Source organism: Martes martes, assembly GCF_963455335.1.
Source record: "Martes martes genome assembly, contig: scaffold_81, whole genome shotgun sequence".
In the NCBI taxonomy this organism is placed as follows: domain Eukaryota; kingdom Metazoa; phylum Chordata; class Mammalia; order Carnivora; family Mustelidae; genus Martes; species Martes martes.
The window spans coordinates 47201-66132 of record NW_027666271.1 but is presented as its reverse complement, the minus strand read 5'-3'; the positions used below and the strand labels follow the sequence as shown (position 1 = coordinate 66132).

The window sequence follows — 18932 nt, the reverse complement described above, 5'->3', positions numbered from 1 at the left end:
ACTACATTGTTTTACAGGGGTGAAAGTTTACTTCCCTATTGACAGATACTTAGACTATCTCCAACTTTTTATATGAAAATAATGCTATAATAAATATCCTTAACATATGTCATATTTTATATATATATATAAATGTATAATAAATGTCCTTAGAATGTGTGTGTGTGTGTGTGTGTGTGTGTTTACACAAGTCATGTTTTCCTATAGGATCTAGTCCTAGCAATGAAGTTCTTGGGATAAGAGGTCAGAATATATAAAATTTTTGAAACACACTGCTAAATCACCCTTCGGAAGGGCTTTACCAATTTTATTTAACAACAGTGTATAAGAATGCCCTTTTCTTCACATTTGCTAACTTTGGTTGTTAATTTTTTAATAAAATATGTATCACTATGATAGCAAAAAATGGTATCTCATTATTTAAATTTTTCTGATTAGCACCCAAGATGAAATAGCCTTACTAAAAAACATAAAATTTGTTAATCATGAATGTTAGCTCCAACTAGAATTTGTTTTATAGGAAAATAATAATTACCTACTATTTAAGCATTGCTATAGGCTTACCCATCAGATTCTTCATTTTCCATAATAGGACATAGGTTGTTATCAGTTTTTCCACTCCCTCTTTGATGCATTAGTCCAGCAGCAGCAGAAGCATATACGCTTTCTAATACTGCCATTTCATCATTTTGGTGCTTCTCCGTTTCTTCAATCTTTAATGGAAGTTTGATAAGAAGGATAATCGTTACTAGTTTATTCATTAAAATGAACTTTTTTCATTAATTATACATGTTTTAAAGATTTTATTTATTTATTTATTCATCAGAGAGAGAGAGAGCGCACAAGCAGGAGGAGGTGCCAGCAATGGGAGAAGCAGGCTCCCTCCTGAGCAGGGAGCCCAATGCAGGACCCCATCCCAGGACCCTGGGATCATGACCCAAGCCAAAGGCAGGCTCCTAACCAACTGAGCCACCCAGGCATCCCAGAACTTTTTTCATTAATTATATCATTTGACTCTTAGTTTGTCATAATTTTAATTGATAAAAATATTTTGTGCTTATCATTACAAGTAACTGCAATTTTTATAAATTCTGCTTCATTTCTGTGTCAATAAAAAGAGAGGAATTGGGATACGTGGATACCTTGTTGGCTAAGTATCTGCCTTGGGCTCAGGTCATGATCCCAGAGTCCTGGGACAGAGTTCAGGCCTGCTGCTTCTGCCAGGACTTCCCCCTGCTTGTGTGCACATGCTGTCTCTCTCTCTCTCTCTCTCTCTCTCTCTGACAAGTAAATAAAATCTTTAAAATAACTAGTTTGGTTTATACTTTTTGCCATTTGCATGTCAAACTCCTGGTCTTCTTTCCCTTCAAACGTAACCCCTGGGTTCCTTACTTTTTTATTTTCTATGTCACTATCAAAACTGTCATTTTTGTTAAAAATATGCTCAAAGTCTGATTTGTTATCATTTTCAGAGTCTGATTTATTTTCACTTAAGGAAAGATCAGAAGATGACTGGCAACTATGATCTGAGGATGAATGAGAAAGAACGACATTTTCAAGTCTAGACTCTTTCTGTTCAAAGATGCAAATGCATCTTTTTTCTCACAATCAAGTCTATCATTTGTCAAATTAGAAGGTATTTCCATTAAGTTTGCTCCTTCTTTAAAGTGACCATGTAGTGAATCTTCCTTAGGATAAGCAGTAATTTTTTTTTTCCACAAATTTCACCAAACTTCTGCTTTAACTCTCTGGTGATGAGTTTTAACTTATTTTTCCACTCTAATTTGTCTTGTTTGGTCCACATGTCCTCACACTTTTGAACTGAGGGATGTTCTGAATATAAAAATCTATCATCCTCTCTATCACATTCCTTATTCATTCCTGGTTCTTGAGCCATTTTTGACAGATATAAAAGTTAAATTGCTGTGTTTCATTTTCAGATGTCCTTTCTGTTGGCATACATGTTTGTAAAATAACTTTATCCTTAAGTAATCAAGTATGGACAAAGAAAAAATTAGAAAATAATTAAAATTTAACTGTTAAATGTCTTAATCTATGTTAAGCTGCTCCCAAGTCACTGGATTGTAACTAAGAAGCGAAAATAACTTGCCCTAGCCTGAGACAGAAGAAAAACACAAATCCATAAACTTAACTTTGTCAGTTTTTTTAAACTAAACAATTCATTACATGTCACATCTACCAAAAAATGAATTAGATGATTTTCAATGTTATAAACTTAAAACCATTTTATCTTACCATACCTTAAACAGTGACCCCAATAGTGCATTTGAGAATTTTTTTAAAGATTAATAACTAGAGAATAGACAAACTTATTATTAGGAGCCAAAATCAATAAACATCAATCAGAAAGAAAAATAAATTCCTAAATTTTAATTCAAATTATATACTATGATAGTGTTATACATCACTATAAATTATCTGCCTGTATCCAGCTATTGTAACGTCCACTGAGAGTGGATAAGAAAAATGCGAATAATATTTACAGATTCCCTATATGGAAATGAAATAACTGAAAACATTCCTGTTTATTACCCAAATACAAAGGTCCCATCCTGGAAGGTTTGATTCTACAATAGGCAATTGTGTTCATTTTATGATCCTACTCTCTGAAGTCAACTACACAGAGATCACAAGACAAAATAAATCTTTAATCTTGGCATTAGTGACTGACAATACAGAACTGCACGTTTTGAACCACTGAGAACTGCACATTAAGAACCACTCCTTCTACATGAATCTAAGTCAATAGTCATAATTGTTATACTGCACTTAATTTCAACTGCTTAAACATATGGTTCAGTATTTGATGTCACCTTTTTAGCATGTAAAAACTTACAAAAATGGAAGAAGCAAACAATATTCAGGATTTTTTTTGGTCCAATTCCAAGGATGAAGTTTAACTACAAGCTACTATAAATTCTAACAATATTTTAAATATGGTAACTTGTAAAATTTTACAAAAACTAAATACTAAATTATAATCGATCAACTTCAATACATTTTGTTCAGAAGATAATTTCATTTGAGCTATGTTACATTCTTAAAGCAGGGAAAACAATATAAAATTGGAAATTTAAATTTAAATTTGTATATACCTGCAGGTGTTTATTTTCACTTTCATTAAGACTTTCTTCCTCTTTTTCTGTTGTCATTTCTAAGTCTAGTTCTGCTGAAAAATCTATATATTTTATTAAAATAGACAAATTAGACTGGTTAGATAAAAGCTATAACCTTCATAAAAATAGAAAACAACATCTTATCAATTAAGAGTTTAAATTAAACTTAATCTTTAGCTGGATATTTACTTTAAGAAATACTTTTCATTATCAAAAACTTCAACAAACCATTTGGGAAATACTAAATGTCACTAGGTTAAAGGCATACAAACATCTCAAAGAATCATTCACAAATTCACCCACCTAACACCAATGAACAAAACAATCAGAAACAAATTTTTAAAATGCAGCAGAAAGATATAAAATCACAACAGACTATTCTTTACCTTGTTACAGTACCTCTTAAACGTCACCCTAAGCTTCAACTACAACATTATTCATGGTTTCCAAAATTACTAGTATTTTTTATGCCTTTATCAGTGTACAACCTTCCTATGGGTGTATTTCCCTGATGAATGTAAACATTCCTAAAATGTTTTCCTCTACTTCTTGACAAATTTCTTCACATCTTCTAGGACACAGACTGCTACACAAAGTCATCCTTGATTAAGGCTACCCTTCCCTAGATAAATAGATCTCTTTCTTTGGGGCTACGTTAGTACCACACAGATTTTTCTAGTGCATCTTCACCACCTGAACTGTAAGTTACTTCTTTATGTGTACATATTCCTTTTGTTACTAGACTGTATGGGACAATCTCTCTCTTTCTCTTTTTTTAAGAGAGAGACGGGGGGAAGGAGAAGAGGGAGAGAGAATTTTGACCAGGCTCCACGCCCAGCACTGAACCCCACTTGGGGCTTGACCTGAGCCAAAATCAAGAGTTGGACACTCAACCGACTGAGCCCCCCAGGGGCCCTGTATGGGACAATCTCTTAAATCATCTCTGTGTAAACAGTCTTTATTCTACTCAGTAATTATTTACTGAGTTCCCAGTAAGTGCTAGGCACCCAGGTTTAAAGCAGCATGTAGATAAAAGGTGTCAGGAATGGTTTTTGTAGAGATAATGCCTGAACTGAGACAGCAACACTGAGGTCAGCCAGAGTCAAAGGGGTTAGAGGGCGCAGTAAGACAAGGGAGAGAAACACACAACAGGGTAAATATCTGTCTAAAATACAGGAATCAAAGAGGAAGACACCAAAAGCAGTTCAGATGCCAGAGAAAAGGGCAGACAGTAGAAAGGGTTAGAGAGCTTAGCAGAACTCAAAATTATGAAAGCCTTATATGTAATTTTAAGATACCTGGACACAAACATATTTTCAACAATGGTTCACAGTCATATTTGCATTCGAGACACATCACTCTAAATGCTGTGGAGAGGGATGAATCTGAGGGGCATTGTAATAAAAGATGGGAGATGAATGAGAAGGCACTGATGCAAAATAAAGATGAAGCACACCTGAACCGACAGAATGGTTCTAGAAATATTGAGGATATAAAATTATCAGGGCCAGTACAGAATAAATCTATATTAAATGAGTAAATACACAATCTTGGGTCCCTAGCAACCAATTTTGCTCGTTACTTTATAAAAGGCATCAAGTGGGAATTATTCTACATGAACTGTTTTAAGTTGAATGTATTTATTTTATAATTTTTCTGTTCCATATCTTCCTATGTTACAGAAGCCTGTGGGTGCTTTGTTTTAAAAGTCCTGCTTCTTGGATCTACCAAGCTCATGAGGAAGTAACAGGAACAAGTCACTTGTATAGGTAAGTAACTTTGAATTTATTGTCTGCATTCACTACTCTAGGAGATAATTGAAAATCTTTTGAAACTATAGTGTTAATTCTACAAGTAAAGAAAGAACATAAAACTACAGGGGTGAAAAAAATACTGTACAATTTATTAGTACCGACCTGATCATATGACTGATGAAAGGCCCTTAGTTAACTGGTACATTAAGTAGAGCACACATTAGATATGGTTAATCAGTAGACTGAGTATATCAGGAGAATGTTATTTTTAAACGGTGTAGTACTCCTTAAAACCAATATTCCACCTATTCATCAAAATTAATGAAGGGGGGCGCCTGGGTGGCTCAGTCAGTTAAGCGGCTGCTTTCAGCTCAGGTCATGACTGGATCCTGGGATGGAGTCCTCCATCGGGCTCCCAGGTCAGTGGGGAGTCTGCTTCTCCCTCTGCCCCTCCTCCCACATTTTCTCTCAATCTCTCTCAAATAAATAAAATCTTCAAATAATAATAATAATAATAATAATAATAATAAGGGGCATCTGGGTGGCTCAGTGAAGTAAGTGTCTGGCTGTTGATTTCATCTCAGGTCATGATCTCAGGGTCGTGAGATCCAGCCCCACATCAGAGCCCGTGCTAAGCGTGAAGCCTGCTGCTTGGGGTTCTCTCCCTCCCTCTCCTTCTGCCTTACCTCCCTCCCTCCCCACCTTCTTGCTCTCTAAAAAAATAAAATAAAAATAATAAAACAAGAACATAGACTATGCATACATAGTTGAGAAGATGATACTATATAGTAAATTCTCAATGATTCCCATTAATGCTGGGAAAGACAACTCTAAAATAAAGTCATAGAGAATATAGGAAATATTTTAATATTTGGTTTGGGAAGCTGCATTTTCTAGTTACATTGAATATAATTGGACCAATACTTGTGAATTTAAAGCTATAAAAATAAAGTTAAGAAACTTTGTTTTCAATAAGCAATCTTTAGACCTCAACCTAGTATCCTTAGCTGAGCACAAACTTCTAAATATAATACTGCCACCCACTCTCAAGTGAATGCTAAAAACAGCCTAAAAGAAATTACAATCTCCAAAATCTTTTTAAAAAAAGATTCTACGGGGGATATGGACATTGGGGAGGGTATGTGCTATGATGACTGCTGTGAAATGTGTAAACGTAGCGATTCACAGACCTGTACCTCCTAGGGATAAAAATACATTATATGTGTATTAAAATTTTAAAAAAATTCTATTTATTAAAATAAAAAATATGTATTTCAGAATTAGTGTCACACTTACTGATAATAACAATTTTAATATTTAGGGAACCAATCCTGTATTTCTATAGTTTCCAAAAGTAGTTTGATTTGGTAGATCATGTCAGTCTTTCAAGGGTTTTTGGAAACAGCTCTCGTATCAAAAAATTACCTATCTTAAAAAAAAAGAAAGCCATAGCTTCCGTATCTCACTTGAGTAATGAAGACCGACGTAACCTGTATCTTTGATGTCCAAAAGACCTGAGGAGGATGGATATGTGGTTCTAGTGCAAATACCCTCGAGCCATCTAAAGTGAATTCTCTGGAGTTTCCTTCTCAACTCCAAGACTTCTCAGCTAACGTAACTTTCCCTTTTCCCTTGTTCCCTTCGCTATGCCCCTTCAAAAAGTAATTTCTGGGAGCACCCGGACGGAACGGCGGGTTGAGCATCTGGCTCCTGATTTCAACTCAGCTCATGAGGACAGAGTCTTCAGATGGAACCCTGCATGGAGGCTCCAGGCGCAGAAGTGAGCCTGTTTAAGGAACCTCTCCCTCTGCCTTTGCCCCTCCCCCTGATCATTCTCTGTCTCTCTCAATCTTGCTCCCTGAAACAAATAAAGAAAAAAAAATCCTAAAAAAAGACTTATTTGTGGATCTATAGTCTTGATTGTTCCGCTTTTACACCCTTTTTATTAGGGATTATCTCCACCACTTCTTTCCTTTTTAGTTAGCACTAGTATCTTACATCTATAACCACCCTTTCTGCATCTCCTTTCTCCCGTCTAGCTGAAAACATGCTTACAAACAAAAAGGAAATAATGTTTTCCTTGATCCTGTGGTGTCTTGAAGTATCCAGTGGCCTTTCCAGGTGTCTCTACGTGGAAGTCTCCACCCTTGCAATGGAGCACATGACCAATGGACCATTGACATTTGCATCACCTGACAGGTCAGAATGCAGGATCCCAGACCTGCCGCTCACAATGTTCATTATTTTTGAAAGATTGTATTTATCTCTTTGACAGAGAGAGATCAAAAGTAGGCAGAGAGGCAGGCAGAGAGAGAGGGGGAAGCAGGCTCCCTGCGGAGCAGAGAGCCGGATGCGGGGCTCGATCCCAGGATCCTGAGGTCATGACCCGAGCCCAAGGCAGAGGCTTAACCCACTGAGCCACCCACGCGCCCCTCACAATGTGCACTTCTTTTTTTTAAAGATTTCTTTCTTTCTTTCTTTCTTTCTTTCTTTCTTTCTTTCACAGAGAGATCACAAGTAGGCAGAGAGGAAGGCAGAGAGAGAGGGTGGGGGGAAGCAGGCTCCCCGCAGAGCAGAGAGCCTGATGTGGGGCTCGATCCCAGGACCCTGGGATCACGACCTGAGCCGAAGGCAGAGGCTTTAACCCACTGAGCCACCCAGGCGCCCCCACAATGTGCATTTTTAACAAGGTCTCCGAGGATTCAGTAACATTGGAGAAATTCTGGTCCATACTGAGTCTGCTGCCACATTCCTTCACCTTAACTTCACCTTCGAGAAGCAAGCTTCACGTTCGTCACTATCAATTCTTCAAAACTGGAAAAGTCTTAAAAGTCACAAACTTTCTAATAGACTTTTTAGCACGGCTAAGGCTTCCTCAATTTCCCCCAAACTGACCCTGCTCTCTTCTCCTTCCAATACTCTTACTTGGCACTCAATGATACGATTTATGCAGTACCACCATTTCACATGCCATCCAGCCACACATTCTTATAGCTGACTAGAACATAGCTTTGCATCATCAACCACGTCAGTCCTTAATGTCTTCCCAGCAGCGAGGAAAGCAGTAACAGGGGGAAAATTTTGGAATCCGACTCCGACAGGTTTTGGTACCGGAAGCGCCCCTGATGCCCTTCCGGCATTTCAAACAGTCGGCTCTTCCTTTTAAAAGAATTGAGCGAAACCTTCCATGTTTCAGAAGCTCTTGTTCTTAGGCTTGTAAATATCTTCTGTTCAAACATAGATATCAGCAATAACATCTACCTTATTTATGTCAGAACCTTCACTGAAGCTTGCCCCCAAAGTTAAATAAATAACTAAATAACTAACTAAATAAAAAGACTTCAGAATAAGAAGACTGTGAGCATTTCAAATATTTTAGTGGACTTCTTTACACCGTTCAATTTGTATTGTAAAATTTACCTGATTGGGATGCTTGAATTTCCTCCATGTCTCTGGGTTGATTCGAAATGAAACCTTTCCCCTCCACAGCAGGCTGGATGGGTATAGAAACAATATGATTAAGACATAATGAACATTTCATGCAATCTGTAGTTAAAGCCTCAAAATAGAAATGTAAGTTTTACCTTCCGGTGAGAATATTTTCCTGCAGAATCTAAAAAGCAAAAGGGTCATCTAGTTAGCTCCATGTACATAGAGAAGCCCACAAACACTCATGCACTTGGTACTAAGCTGAATCCTCATGCCTGGCTCAGATTACAAGTGGGTTTGGGGGTTGTTTCTGCAGACAGGAAGGTGGGTTGGCCAGAAGGGCAATTTCTAATGAGAGGAACACATCGTTGACCCTGAGTGGACATACGTGAAAGCCCATGGTAGAATGCTACACCACATCCTTAAGGCAGCACAGCAGAATCATTTATACCATTGGACTCTAAGTATGTATGACCTGCTTCAATTTGTCCTGTCCTGTAGGAGTACACAGTGCTGATGATAGGCCAACTGAATGCATAACTGAGTTTTCATCAAACAAAACCGTAGGAACTGATCAGCTTGGATATACACTTGTGGGATCACAGTTACTAAAAGTACTCATTTTTGTCCATATCCTTGTGGGCTACCGGTATGCCGACATTTCCTGCATCCACTAGTTTAGCCACCTTAAAGTTTCTTCATTCACTTATACAAGAAGGTGTCTAAAACACATCTAAGAAATAATGTACAATAGCTTTAAATATGGAAATATGACTATGTATATGGAACAAAATCTATTGAATGGCCACAGAAATCCTAGGTACTGAAAATCTTTGGTCACTGTCATACTTATTGATAAAAACAATTTTAGCATTCGGGGAACCAACCCTATAATTTCTTTGGATTCCAAACGTAGTTTGAATTGGTAGATCATGTCAGTCTTTCAAGGGTTTTTGGAAACAGCTCTCGTATCAAAAAATTACCTATCTTAAAAAAAAAGAAAGCCATAGCTTCCGTATCTCACTTGAGTAATGAAGACCGACGTAACCTGTATCTTTGATGTCCAAAAGACCTGAGGAGGATGGATATGTGGTTCTAGTGCAAATACCCTCGAGCCATCTAAAGTGAATTCTCTGGAGTTTCCTTCTCAACTCCAAGACTTCTCAGCTAACGTGACTTTCCCTTTTCCCTTGTTCCCTTCGCTACGCCCCTTCAAAAAGTAATTTCTGGGAGCACCCGGACGGAACGGCGGGTTGAGCATCTGGCTCTTGATTTCGACTCAGCTCATGAGGACAGAGTCTTCAGACGGAACCCTGCATGGAGACTCCAGGTGCAGAAATGAGCCTGTTTGAGGAACCTCTCCCTCTGCCTTTGCCCCTCCCCCTGATCATTCTCTGTCTCTCTCAATCTTGCTCCCTGAAACAAATAAAGAAAAAAAAATCCTAAAAAAAGACCTATTTGTGGATCTATAGTCTTGATTGTTTTTGTTTACACCCTTTTTATTAGGGATTATCTCCACCACTTCTTTCCTTTTTAGTTAGCACTAGTATCTTACATCTATAACCTCCCTTTCTGCATCTCCTTTCTCCCGTCTAGCTGAAAACATGCTTACAAACAAAAAGAAAATAATGTTTTCCTTGATCCTGTGGTGTCTTGAAGTATCCAGTGGCCTTTCCAGGTGTCTCTACGTGGAAGTCTCCACCCTTGCAATGGAGCACATGACCAACGCACCATTGACATTTGCATCACCTGACAGGTCAGAATGCAGGATCCCAGACCTGCCGCTCACAATGTTCATTATTTTTGAAAGATTGTATTTATCTCTTTGACAGAGAGAGATCACAAGTAGGCAGAGAGGCAGGCAGAGAGAGAGGGGGAAGCAGGCTCCCTGCGGAGCAGAGAGCCGGATGCGGGGCTCAATCCCAGGATCCTGAGGTCATGACCCGAGCCCAAGGCAGAGGCTTAACCCACTGAGCCACCCACGCGCCCCTCACAATGTGCACTTCTTTTTTTTTTTTAAAGATTTCTTTCCTTCTTTCTTTCTTTCTTTCTTTGACAGAGAGATCACAAGTAGGCAGAGAGGAAGGCAGAGAGAGAGAGGGGGGGAAGCAGGCTCCCCGCAGAGCAGAGAGCCTGATGTGGGGCTCGATCCCAGGACCCTGGGATCACGACCTGAGCCGAAGGCAGAGGCTTTAACCCACTGAGCCACCCAGGCGCCCCCACAATGTGCATTTTTAACAAGGTCTCCGAGGATTCAGTAACATTGGAGAAATTCTGGTCCATACTGAGTCTGCTGCCACATTCCTTCACCTTAACTTCACCTTCGAGAAGCAAGCTTCACGTTCGTCACTATCAATTCTTCAAAACTGGAAAAGTCTTAAAAGTCACAAACTTTCTAATAGACTTTTTAGCACGGCTAAGGCTTCCTCAATTTCCCCCAAACTGACCCTGCTCTCTTCTCCTTCCAATACTCTTACTTGGCACTCAATGATACGATTTATGCAGTACCACCATTTCACATGCCATCCAGCCACACATTCTTATAGCTGACTAGAACATAGCTTTGCATCATCAACCACGTCAGTCCTTAATGTCTTCCCAGCAGCGAGGAAAGCAGTAACAGGGGGAAAATTTTGGTATCCGACTCCGACAGGTTTTGGTACCGGAAGCGCCCCTGATGCCCTTCCGGCATTTCAAACAGTCTGCTCTTCCTTTTAAAAGAATTGAGCGAAACCTTCCATGTTTCAGAAGCTCTTGTTCTTAGGCTTGTAAATATCTTCTGTTCAAATATTGTTCAGCAATAACATCTACCTTATTTATGTCAGAACCTTCACTGAAGTTTGTCCCCAAATTAAATAACTAACTAACTAAATAACTAACTAAATAAAAAGACTTCAGAATAAGAAGACTGTGAGCATTTCAAATATTTTAGTGGACTTCTTTACACCGTTCAATTTGTATTGTAAAATTTACCTGATTGGGATGCTTGAATTTCCTCCATGTCTCTGGGTTGATTAGAAATAAAACCTTTCCCCTCCACAGCAGGCTGGATGGGTATAGAAACAGTATGATTAAGACATAATGAACATTTCATGCAGTCTGTCGTTAAAGCCTCAAAATAAAAATGTAAGTTTTACCTTCCGGTGAGAATATTTTCCTGGAGAATCTAAAAAGCAAAAGGGTCATCTAGTTAGCTCCATGTACATAGAGAAGCCCACAAACACTCATGCACTTAGTACTAAGCTGAATCCTCATGCCTGGCTCAGATGACAAATGGGTTTGGGGGTTGTTTCTGCAGACAGGAAGGTGGGTTGGCCAGAAGGGCAATTTCTAATGAGAGGAACAAATCGTGACCCTGAGTGGACATACATGAAAGCCCATGGTAGAATGCTACACCACATCCTTAAGGCAGCACAGCAGAATCATTTATACCATTGGACTCTAAGTATGTATGACCTGCTTCAATTTGTCCTGTCATGTAGGAGTACACAGTGCTGGGATTAAGCCCCGTGTCAGGCTCCCTGCTCAATGGGGAGTCTCCTTCTCCCTCTCCCTCTGCCCTTCGGCCCCACTTGTGCTCTCTCGCAAATAAATAAAATCTTTTAAAAAGTCTTAAATTAAAAAAATGAGAAAGACATAAGGCCTAGAAAAAGAACAACATTGTAAATTGATTAGTTGGGCTTCCTGACTTTTTCAGTATAGAGGAGTGAACATTTCATAATGGACTGATACTAGACTAAGGAAATAGAAGCGTCCTTTATCTTCCAGTCTCTTTACATGGTTTTTTCCCAATCTATCCTCCACATGAGGGGTGACCAAACTATGGCCACAGGCCAAGTCGGACCAGTCACATGTGACTGTGCTCCCATAAAACTTTATTTACAGGACCAGATGGTTGGTTCTTGCTATTCACCTACGTATTGCTACAGCTGCTTTCACACTATAATGGTAGTTGTAGTTGAGAAACCACAGGGCCTAAAATATTCACTATCTGGCCCTTTAGAGAAAAAGCTTGGTGATCCCTATTTTGTGCCACAACCAGAAGGCCCTAATTCAAATCTAATCTTGTTACCCTTCTGCTTCACATTCTCCAGTGAATCCCTGCATCAAGTACTGCTGGCTCCCTCCCCAATAACCATGCCAGAGTCTTCATTCTTGCTGGAGAACCACAACTTTATTTGGATATTTCTTGTCCCAAAGACGAAGAAGGTGGCCTTACCCCAGCTTCAAAAGGAGAAATGATTATTCTAAGCTAATCACAGTACCTGATTTACCAGCGGCTGGTTTAGGAACAAGCACGTGATATAACCTAGCTTATAAGATGTTACAGTAAATTTACTGCAAGCTTCTGAGTTTTCTTCCTATTTAAAGAAACATATAGGGATGCCTGGGTGGCTTGGTTGTTAAGCCTCAGCCTTCAGCTTGGGTCATGATTTGAGGGTCCTGGGATCCAGCCCCACGTCAGGCTCCCTGCTCAGCAAGAGGCCTGCTTTTCCCTCTGCCGCTTCCCCCTGCTTGTATTCCCTCTCTGTCTGTCTTCTGTGTCAAATAAATAAATAAAATCTTTAAAAAAAAAAAGGAACATATAAAGAAAAACAGTCCTTCCAGTCATTGAATATTGTCATGTGAGAATATGCCTCGAACTGTTGCTAATTAGCCAATCAGGAAAGGAAATATAAAATACCGCCAACCTCAAAGCTAAAAAGAGACAACTGGAATCCTGGTGACATCACTGAACCATCAAAACAATTCTGGTTCCTCCTGTTTTAGTCACTGTTTTGTTTGGTTTGCTTTCTTCAGATTTATTGATTTGAGAGAGAGTGCACGCATGCAAGAGAGAGTACACGAACGGGGGGAACGGCAGAGGAGGAGAATCGTCAAGCAGACTCCATGCTGAGCACAGAGCCCAGTGGGATGTGGGGCTTGATCTCATGACCCATGAGACTGTGACCTGAGCTAAAACTAAGAGTCAATGCATAACTGACTAAGCCACCCAGGTGGCCCCGTTTTAGTCACTATTATAAGTCACCTGTTATTCGCAGCTAAAAGCATTCGACCTGATAAATTTGCCAAGGTCTACAGCCTAAGAGCTACACCTTTCCATGGTACTGAAAAACTTTCATTAGCTTGCCTTAGCTAAGTATTCACTCATTCCAACCATTCCCATAGCACACTTTTTGTACCAGCAAAATTGAACTGCTCGTAAGTGCTCCAAAGTTCACTCGTACATCTGAGCATCTGCACTGCTGTTCCCTGTGCAAAACATGTCATCTTGATGGACGTTTCTCCTGCCAAACATGGTTCTTCTGCCTCTTTACCTGGCAAACTTAATACTCGGTCTGCATACTTACCTTAAATTCTACCCACTCTTCTAAAACTCTAACTTGTCACTATCGGCTTACATATTAAGTACCAATAAAAACATAACAATGATAATTATAAGCACTAGGGGACTCTGGCACATAGTAAGCACGGAATAAAGTAGAGTAAATAATAAAAATAGAGTAGTAAAAACAGAGTAAATAATAAGAATGACAATGATAATAACAAACTCCCGGAGGGAAGGGATTGTGTTTTTTGAATGTTTGTATTCTATATCAGAGTAACACTTAGTGGCTAAAAGACACTTGATAGTTATTTGCTAAGTGAACAAATGAAAATGAGTAAATTGCAAAACCAAACCAACCTACAGATTTTCTTTGATAAAAGTCTACTAAGTTAAAGGTTCCTTCATACATGTCAGATTGTACAATGCACTAGGTGCCACATCTAGGGAGCAGTGGTAGCATTTTTGTTATTGTGAACCATTTTTCTGCTTTTGTTATAATCTGTTGAGCCTCAGAGTTGCCCCATTTGAATTTTTATTATGATAATCTTTTTACTAATGGCAACAGAGTGTCGTGTTCTAACAAAATTACAGTATCATGACAATTATGCAACGAACAGAAGAAAACATTGTTCTAATAAAGTCAACATATCTCATTCTCTTTAACTAATGAGAAATGAAGTTGTTAATGATATCTTATTGATACAACAATATATAAAACCACCTATGATTCTCAAGGCATTTCTTTTCTGATTTCTTTACCACGGACAGTCACCTTTAAAGAAAAAAAAAACAGTCTCACTGGTATTGCTGCATACTAGCTAAGTTTTCCAGTTCTTATTGCTTGCCATTTGTTTATGGTACCAGGAAGGTATTATAGAGTTCCCAGTTTTGAGGATAGCTCCTTTTTTAATGAGACAAATCAATATGTAATAATACTTACTAAATGTAATCCACTTGTAAAAACTAAAAGATCCATTTTCATAACAAGTTCAAGTTGTTTTAATATGCTTATAAAGGAAACATAAAACATACTAACTTAAAAATCTCTCTCTTATTTACACAAAGATATAAGGGATTTTAGGGGTCATGACTAAAATAATGAATTTCTTTTCAGACAATAATGTCTCATATGTTAAATTACCTACAATTAACTTCCTTTTTCGTTGTTGTTCACACTGAGGTACCATTTTTTTTTTTAATTATGGTCAGTTAGCCAGCACATACTACATCGTAAGTTTCTGATGTAGTGTTCAATGATTAATTAGCTGCATATAACACCCAGTGCTCATCACGACACGTGCCCTCCTTAATACTCATCACCCAGTTCCCCCATTCCCCCACTCCATCCTTCCATAACCCTCAGTTTGTTTCCTGGAGTCCGGTCTCTCTCATGGATTTGTTCCTATTGTTCATGACAGTATTTAAAGTCTTAAGTAATTCTGAATACTAGACTATTAAGAAAGAAATTAAGAAAGAAAAAAAAAAATAGAGGCCCCTGGGTGGCTCAGTTGGGTAAGCATCTGCTTTCAGCTCAGGTCAAGATCCCTGGACTCTAGGACTGAGTCCAACATTGGGCTCCCTGCTCAGTGGGAAACCTGCTTCTCCCTGTCCCTCTGCCTGTGCTCTCTCTCTCTCTCTCTGTCAAATAAATAAATAAAATCGAGAGAGAGAGAGAGAGAGAGAAAGAGAAAGAAAGGAAGAAAGCAAGAAAGTGAGCTTATGCAATTTACACATTGGGTTTTTTTTTTTCCCCCCACTGCTCTTTCATAATCAAAACTTCCTTACTCTGCCTTCATCTATGTGACCACCAAAAGTACTTCACTCTGAAAAGTCTTACCTGGATTGTTATTTTGCGAAAAATTTTTAAATCTTTCTTCTCTATGTTGGGCAATTATTTGGCGATTGCTACATATAAAAAGGGGTGATAAACAATGTTACTATTTTAATACTGATATGGAAAACATTTACCAAATATATCAATTCATAAGAGTATTTCGAATAATATCAGAGCTAATATCAAACCTTAAATTACCCCATATACTTTAAAGGAAGGTGAACCAGTCATAAAGTAGTAACTTAGCAATTAGTAGTATTAGCTTGCCATAACGGAACGTGTCTTGAACTCAGTGGTCCTAACTCTGTAACCACAGCTATTTGCTCTTGGATGAGCCACTTCTCTCTGGCTCCAAGTCTTCCTCTAGAAAACAGGCATCTTACTGCCTTATTTCACAAGGTTGTTAAGAGGATTTCATGAAATATTAGACCCAAAACATGGCCTGTCGGGAAAGGGGACACCCACCACTCTGGGAAGGGCTGTATGAGACCTTTCATCAGCCCATAAGAAAAGGCGCTCCTCAGGATTTAAAGCAGGCTTGAGATATAGGCCTAGAAACAAAGGAGAAAGGAAAGTCCAGGCTCTTCCTGTAGCATTACTTGAACCTCTCTAACAGCTTAGAAGGGTCCCAACTGCCATCTGCTAGCAGGATAGAAAAGCAAAATCCTCAAGCGGTACTTCATTATGAAGGTCTGCGCTAACATGTGGGCTTCATGTAAGGCTTTTGAGTGCGAAGGGAAGGGTGTGTGTGGCTAAAGCCAGGGGGCCCAGCGGCCAGAACAGGGTGCTGGTGCCGTGGAATAGCAGCTGAGCATACAAGCATATGTCGCAAACTAAAAAATGTTGTAACTTTGAAGTCTCATCGTGGGTCACCACGAAGACTGAGGAATGCGGATCAGCAAGGGCATCCTGGGAGCAAAGGTCAATCATAACCATAACCAAACTGCAGAAAAATAACATTGCCTTCTAGAGGACAGGTCTGCACAAAAAGTTATTTGCAGGGGTGCCTGGGTGGCTCAGTTATTTAAGCATCTGCCTTCAGCTCAGTCACGATCTTGGGGTCCTAGAATTGAGCCCCATGTCTGGCTCCCTGCTCTAACCCCTTCCCCTGCTCATGCTCTCACTCTCTCTCTCAAAAAATAAAATCTTTAGTTTTCTTTCTTTTTTTAAAGATATTTATTTATTTATTTGAGTGAGAGAATGAGAGAGGGAGGGAGAAAACATGAGAGCGGGGAGGGTCAGAGGGAGAAGCAGACTCCCTGCTGAGCAGGGAGCCAGTTGGGGGACTCGATCCTGGGACTCCAGGATCATGACCTGAGCCAAAGACAGTCGCTTAACAGAGTCACCAAGGTACTACACACAGCAATGTTGCAGCAACAGAATCAAAGGAAACAAGGGAATGACAAGAATGTCCTTTTTTCCCTCCAAATGACTTGCGAAAGAGGATGGTCTCTTTGGTCTTAGGGAACTCCTTAGGTTCCTGGAAAATTCAAGGGGGAAAGTATAAGAGATAACCCTCAAGGGAAAGTATAGGGTTTTCTACTAAACTGAAAATCTCAAGACCCAAGTAACTAGTTAGGAAAAAAAAAAAAAAAAAAAGATGTTGGATGTTGGGGCACCTAGGTGGCTCACTTGGCATTTGGTTAAGCATCTGCATTCAGCTCAGGTCACAGTCTTGGGGGACTGGGGTTGAGCCCCACATCAGGCTCCCTGCTCCCCAGGGAATCTGCTTCTTCCTCTGTCCCTACCCTCTCCCTCTCTGAAATAAATAAATAAAATCTACAAAGAAAGGAAGAGAGGAAGAGAGGAAGAGAGGGAGGGAGGGATGGAGGCAGGAAGGAAAAAAAAAACCACACAAATGTAACGTTCTTTGTACGCCATGCATAAGAGTTATCCTTGGAATGAAACAGATACAGTTAAGATCCCTAAAGACAAAGGTCTCAATAGTCCTGAGATAAAGAATCCTGCACCCGTTGTTATTGCTAACTAGTCTAGCCTTTGTCTTGGTTTCTGGCAAATGATGGGGGCTAACTCACTGCCATCCCAACATTGCCCAAATCAAACTACGAACTCTCAACCACTACATAAGAACTAAGAGTTAAACTATTTTAAACTTCAGTTTAGTGATAACTAACATTTTAATGTACACACTTACACATAAAATCCACAAAAATCAGCATAGTCTTCTGCCGTCCATCCACATTCATCTTGAGAAGAGGTATTAACACCTTGCTGAAGAAGAAGCCTGACTACATCTGGAGATTTAAGAGTTGCAGCAAGCATGAGGGCTGTTCTAAAATAACAGAGACATAACTTCACCCTTAGGAACTCAGAGTTATCTAAACAGCAAATTTCATATACTTTACCAGATTAATATCTTGCCTGTCGGTCCAGAATTGACCATTAACACGTTCAAGTGTTTATCTTTGTAAATTACCTCCATGGCTAAAATTAAAGGACAAAAAAGAAGCCTCTTGTCCCCCCTGGGTATGAGAGTAGAAGTTGCTAATTTAAAGTCACTTGATGAACAAGAAACTATGCTAAATTCTTTTAAAAAAGAATTCCCCATTTCTTCCTTAAGCTGATTCAGAGTACCTCCATGCCTTCTAGAGGACAGGTCTGTATAAAAAGTAATTTGCAGGGGTGCCTGGGTGGCTCAGTCATTTAAGCGTCTGCCTTCAGCTCAGTCATGAACTTAGGGTCCTGGAATTGAGCCCCACATATGGCTCCCTGCTCTAACCCCTTCCCCTGCTCATGCTCTCTCTCTCTCAAAAAAATAATAAAATCTTTAAAAATAAAAAAATAAAAAAAAAACAAAAAAGCTATTTTCAGGCTTAAAATAACAGTATTCACACTAACAGTAACAAGAGTCATAGTTGCAGTTAATGATACTAAGATAAGCATGTGTTAGGCACTAAATTAAATACTATATATGTAAGATATTATTTACACACAACAACGCTTGAAGGATATATTATCCTCCTTTTCATATGAGAGAATGTATCTGGTGATGATAAGTAATGTTTCCAAAGTCACATACCCAGCAAGTAGGAAAGGAATTAAACCTAGTCTTGTGTCTATCTAAAGTCCATCTCTTTTCTCTTTATCACCAACCTATGATTTGTCCTCACTAAAAGAAAAATCTATTCAATTAAAGTTATCTTTCATCCTTCTACCCTTACCAACGAAAACAAAACAAAACAAAACAAAAAATATACTGAACACAAAAAAGGATGATAAGCCCACACTATCTGGTAATACTAATTAATAATCACTTAGGGATCATCTAACATCAGTATTCTTAAAAAAAAAAAAGGCAATTTAAAGCAAGGAGTCATTCAAAAGATAAAACAACTCCTATTTATGTTTAATATGCATCTTTTAAGGAAAATATATATGAAGTAGAAGTTTCCAAAAAATACTATAAAAGGGTAAGAAGTTCAGTATTG

At 38.9% G+C, this 18932-nt stretch overlaps 1 protein-coding gene across 1 annotated transcript in view; it reads right to left on the bottom strand.

Annotated features, from left to right (window-relative positions):
• The window catches only part of LOC308338100 (ankyrin repeat domain-containing protein 26-like), a 317834-nt gene that overhangs the window by 273550 nt on the left and 25352 nt on the right, over positions 1 to 18932 (bottom strand). The window contains exons 6-13 of the mRNA XM_080831659.1: positions 17639 to 17776; positions 15487 to 15554; positions 11458 to 11486; positions 11294 to 11366; positions 8476 to 8504; positions 8312 to 8384; positions 3117 to 3199; positions 565 to 713 (exon numbers count right to left, since the gene is read on the bottom strand). Coding sequence (XP_080687785.1) covers positions 565 to 713; positions 3117 to 3199; positions 8312 to 8384; positions 8476 to 8504; positions 11294 to 11366; positions 11458 to 11486; positions 15487 to 15554; positions 17639 to 17776 — 642 coding nt within the window. The remainder of the gene's footprint in view (positions 1 to 564; positions 714 to 3116; positions 3200 to 8311; positions 8385 to 8475; positions 8505 to 11293; positions 11367 to 11457; positions 11487 to 15486; positions 15555 to 17638; positions 17777 to 18932) is intronic.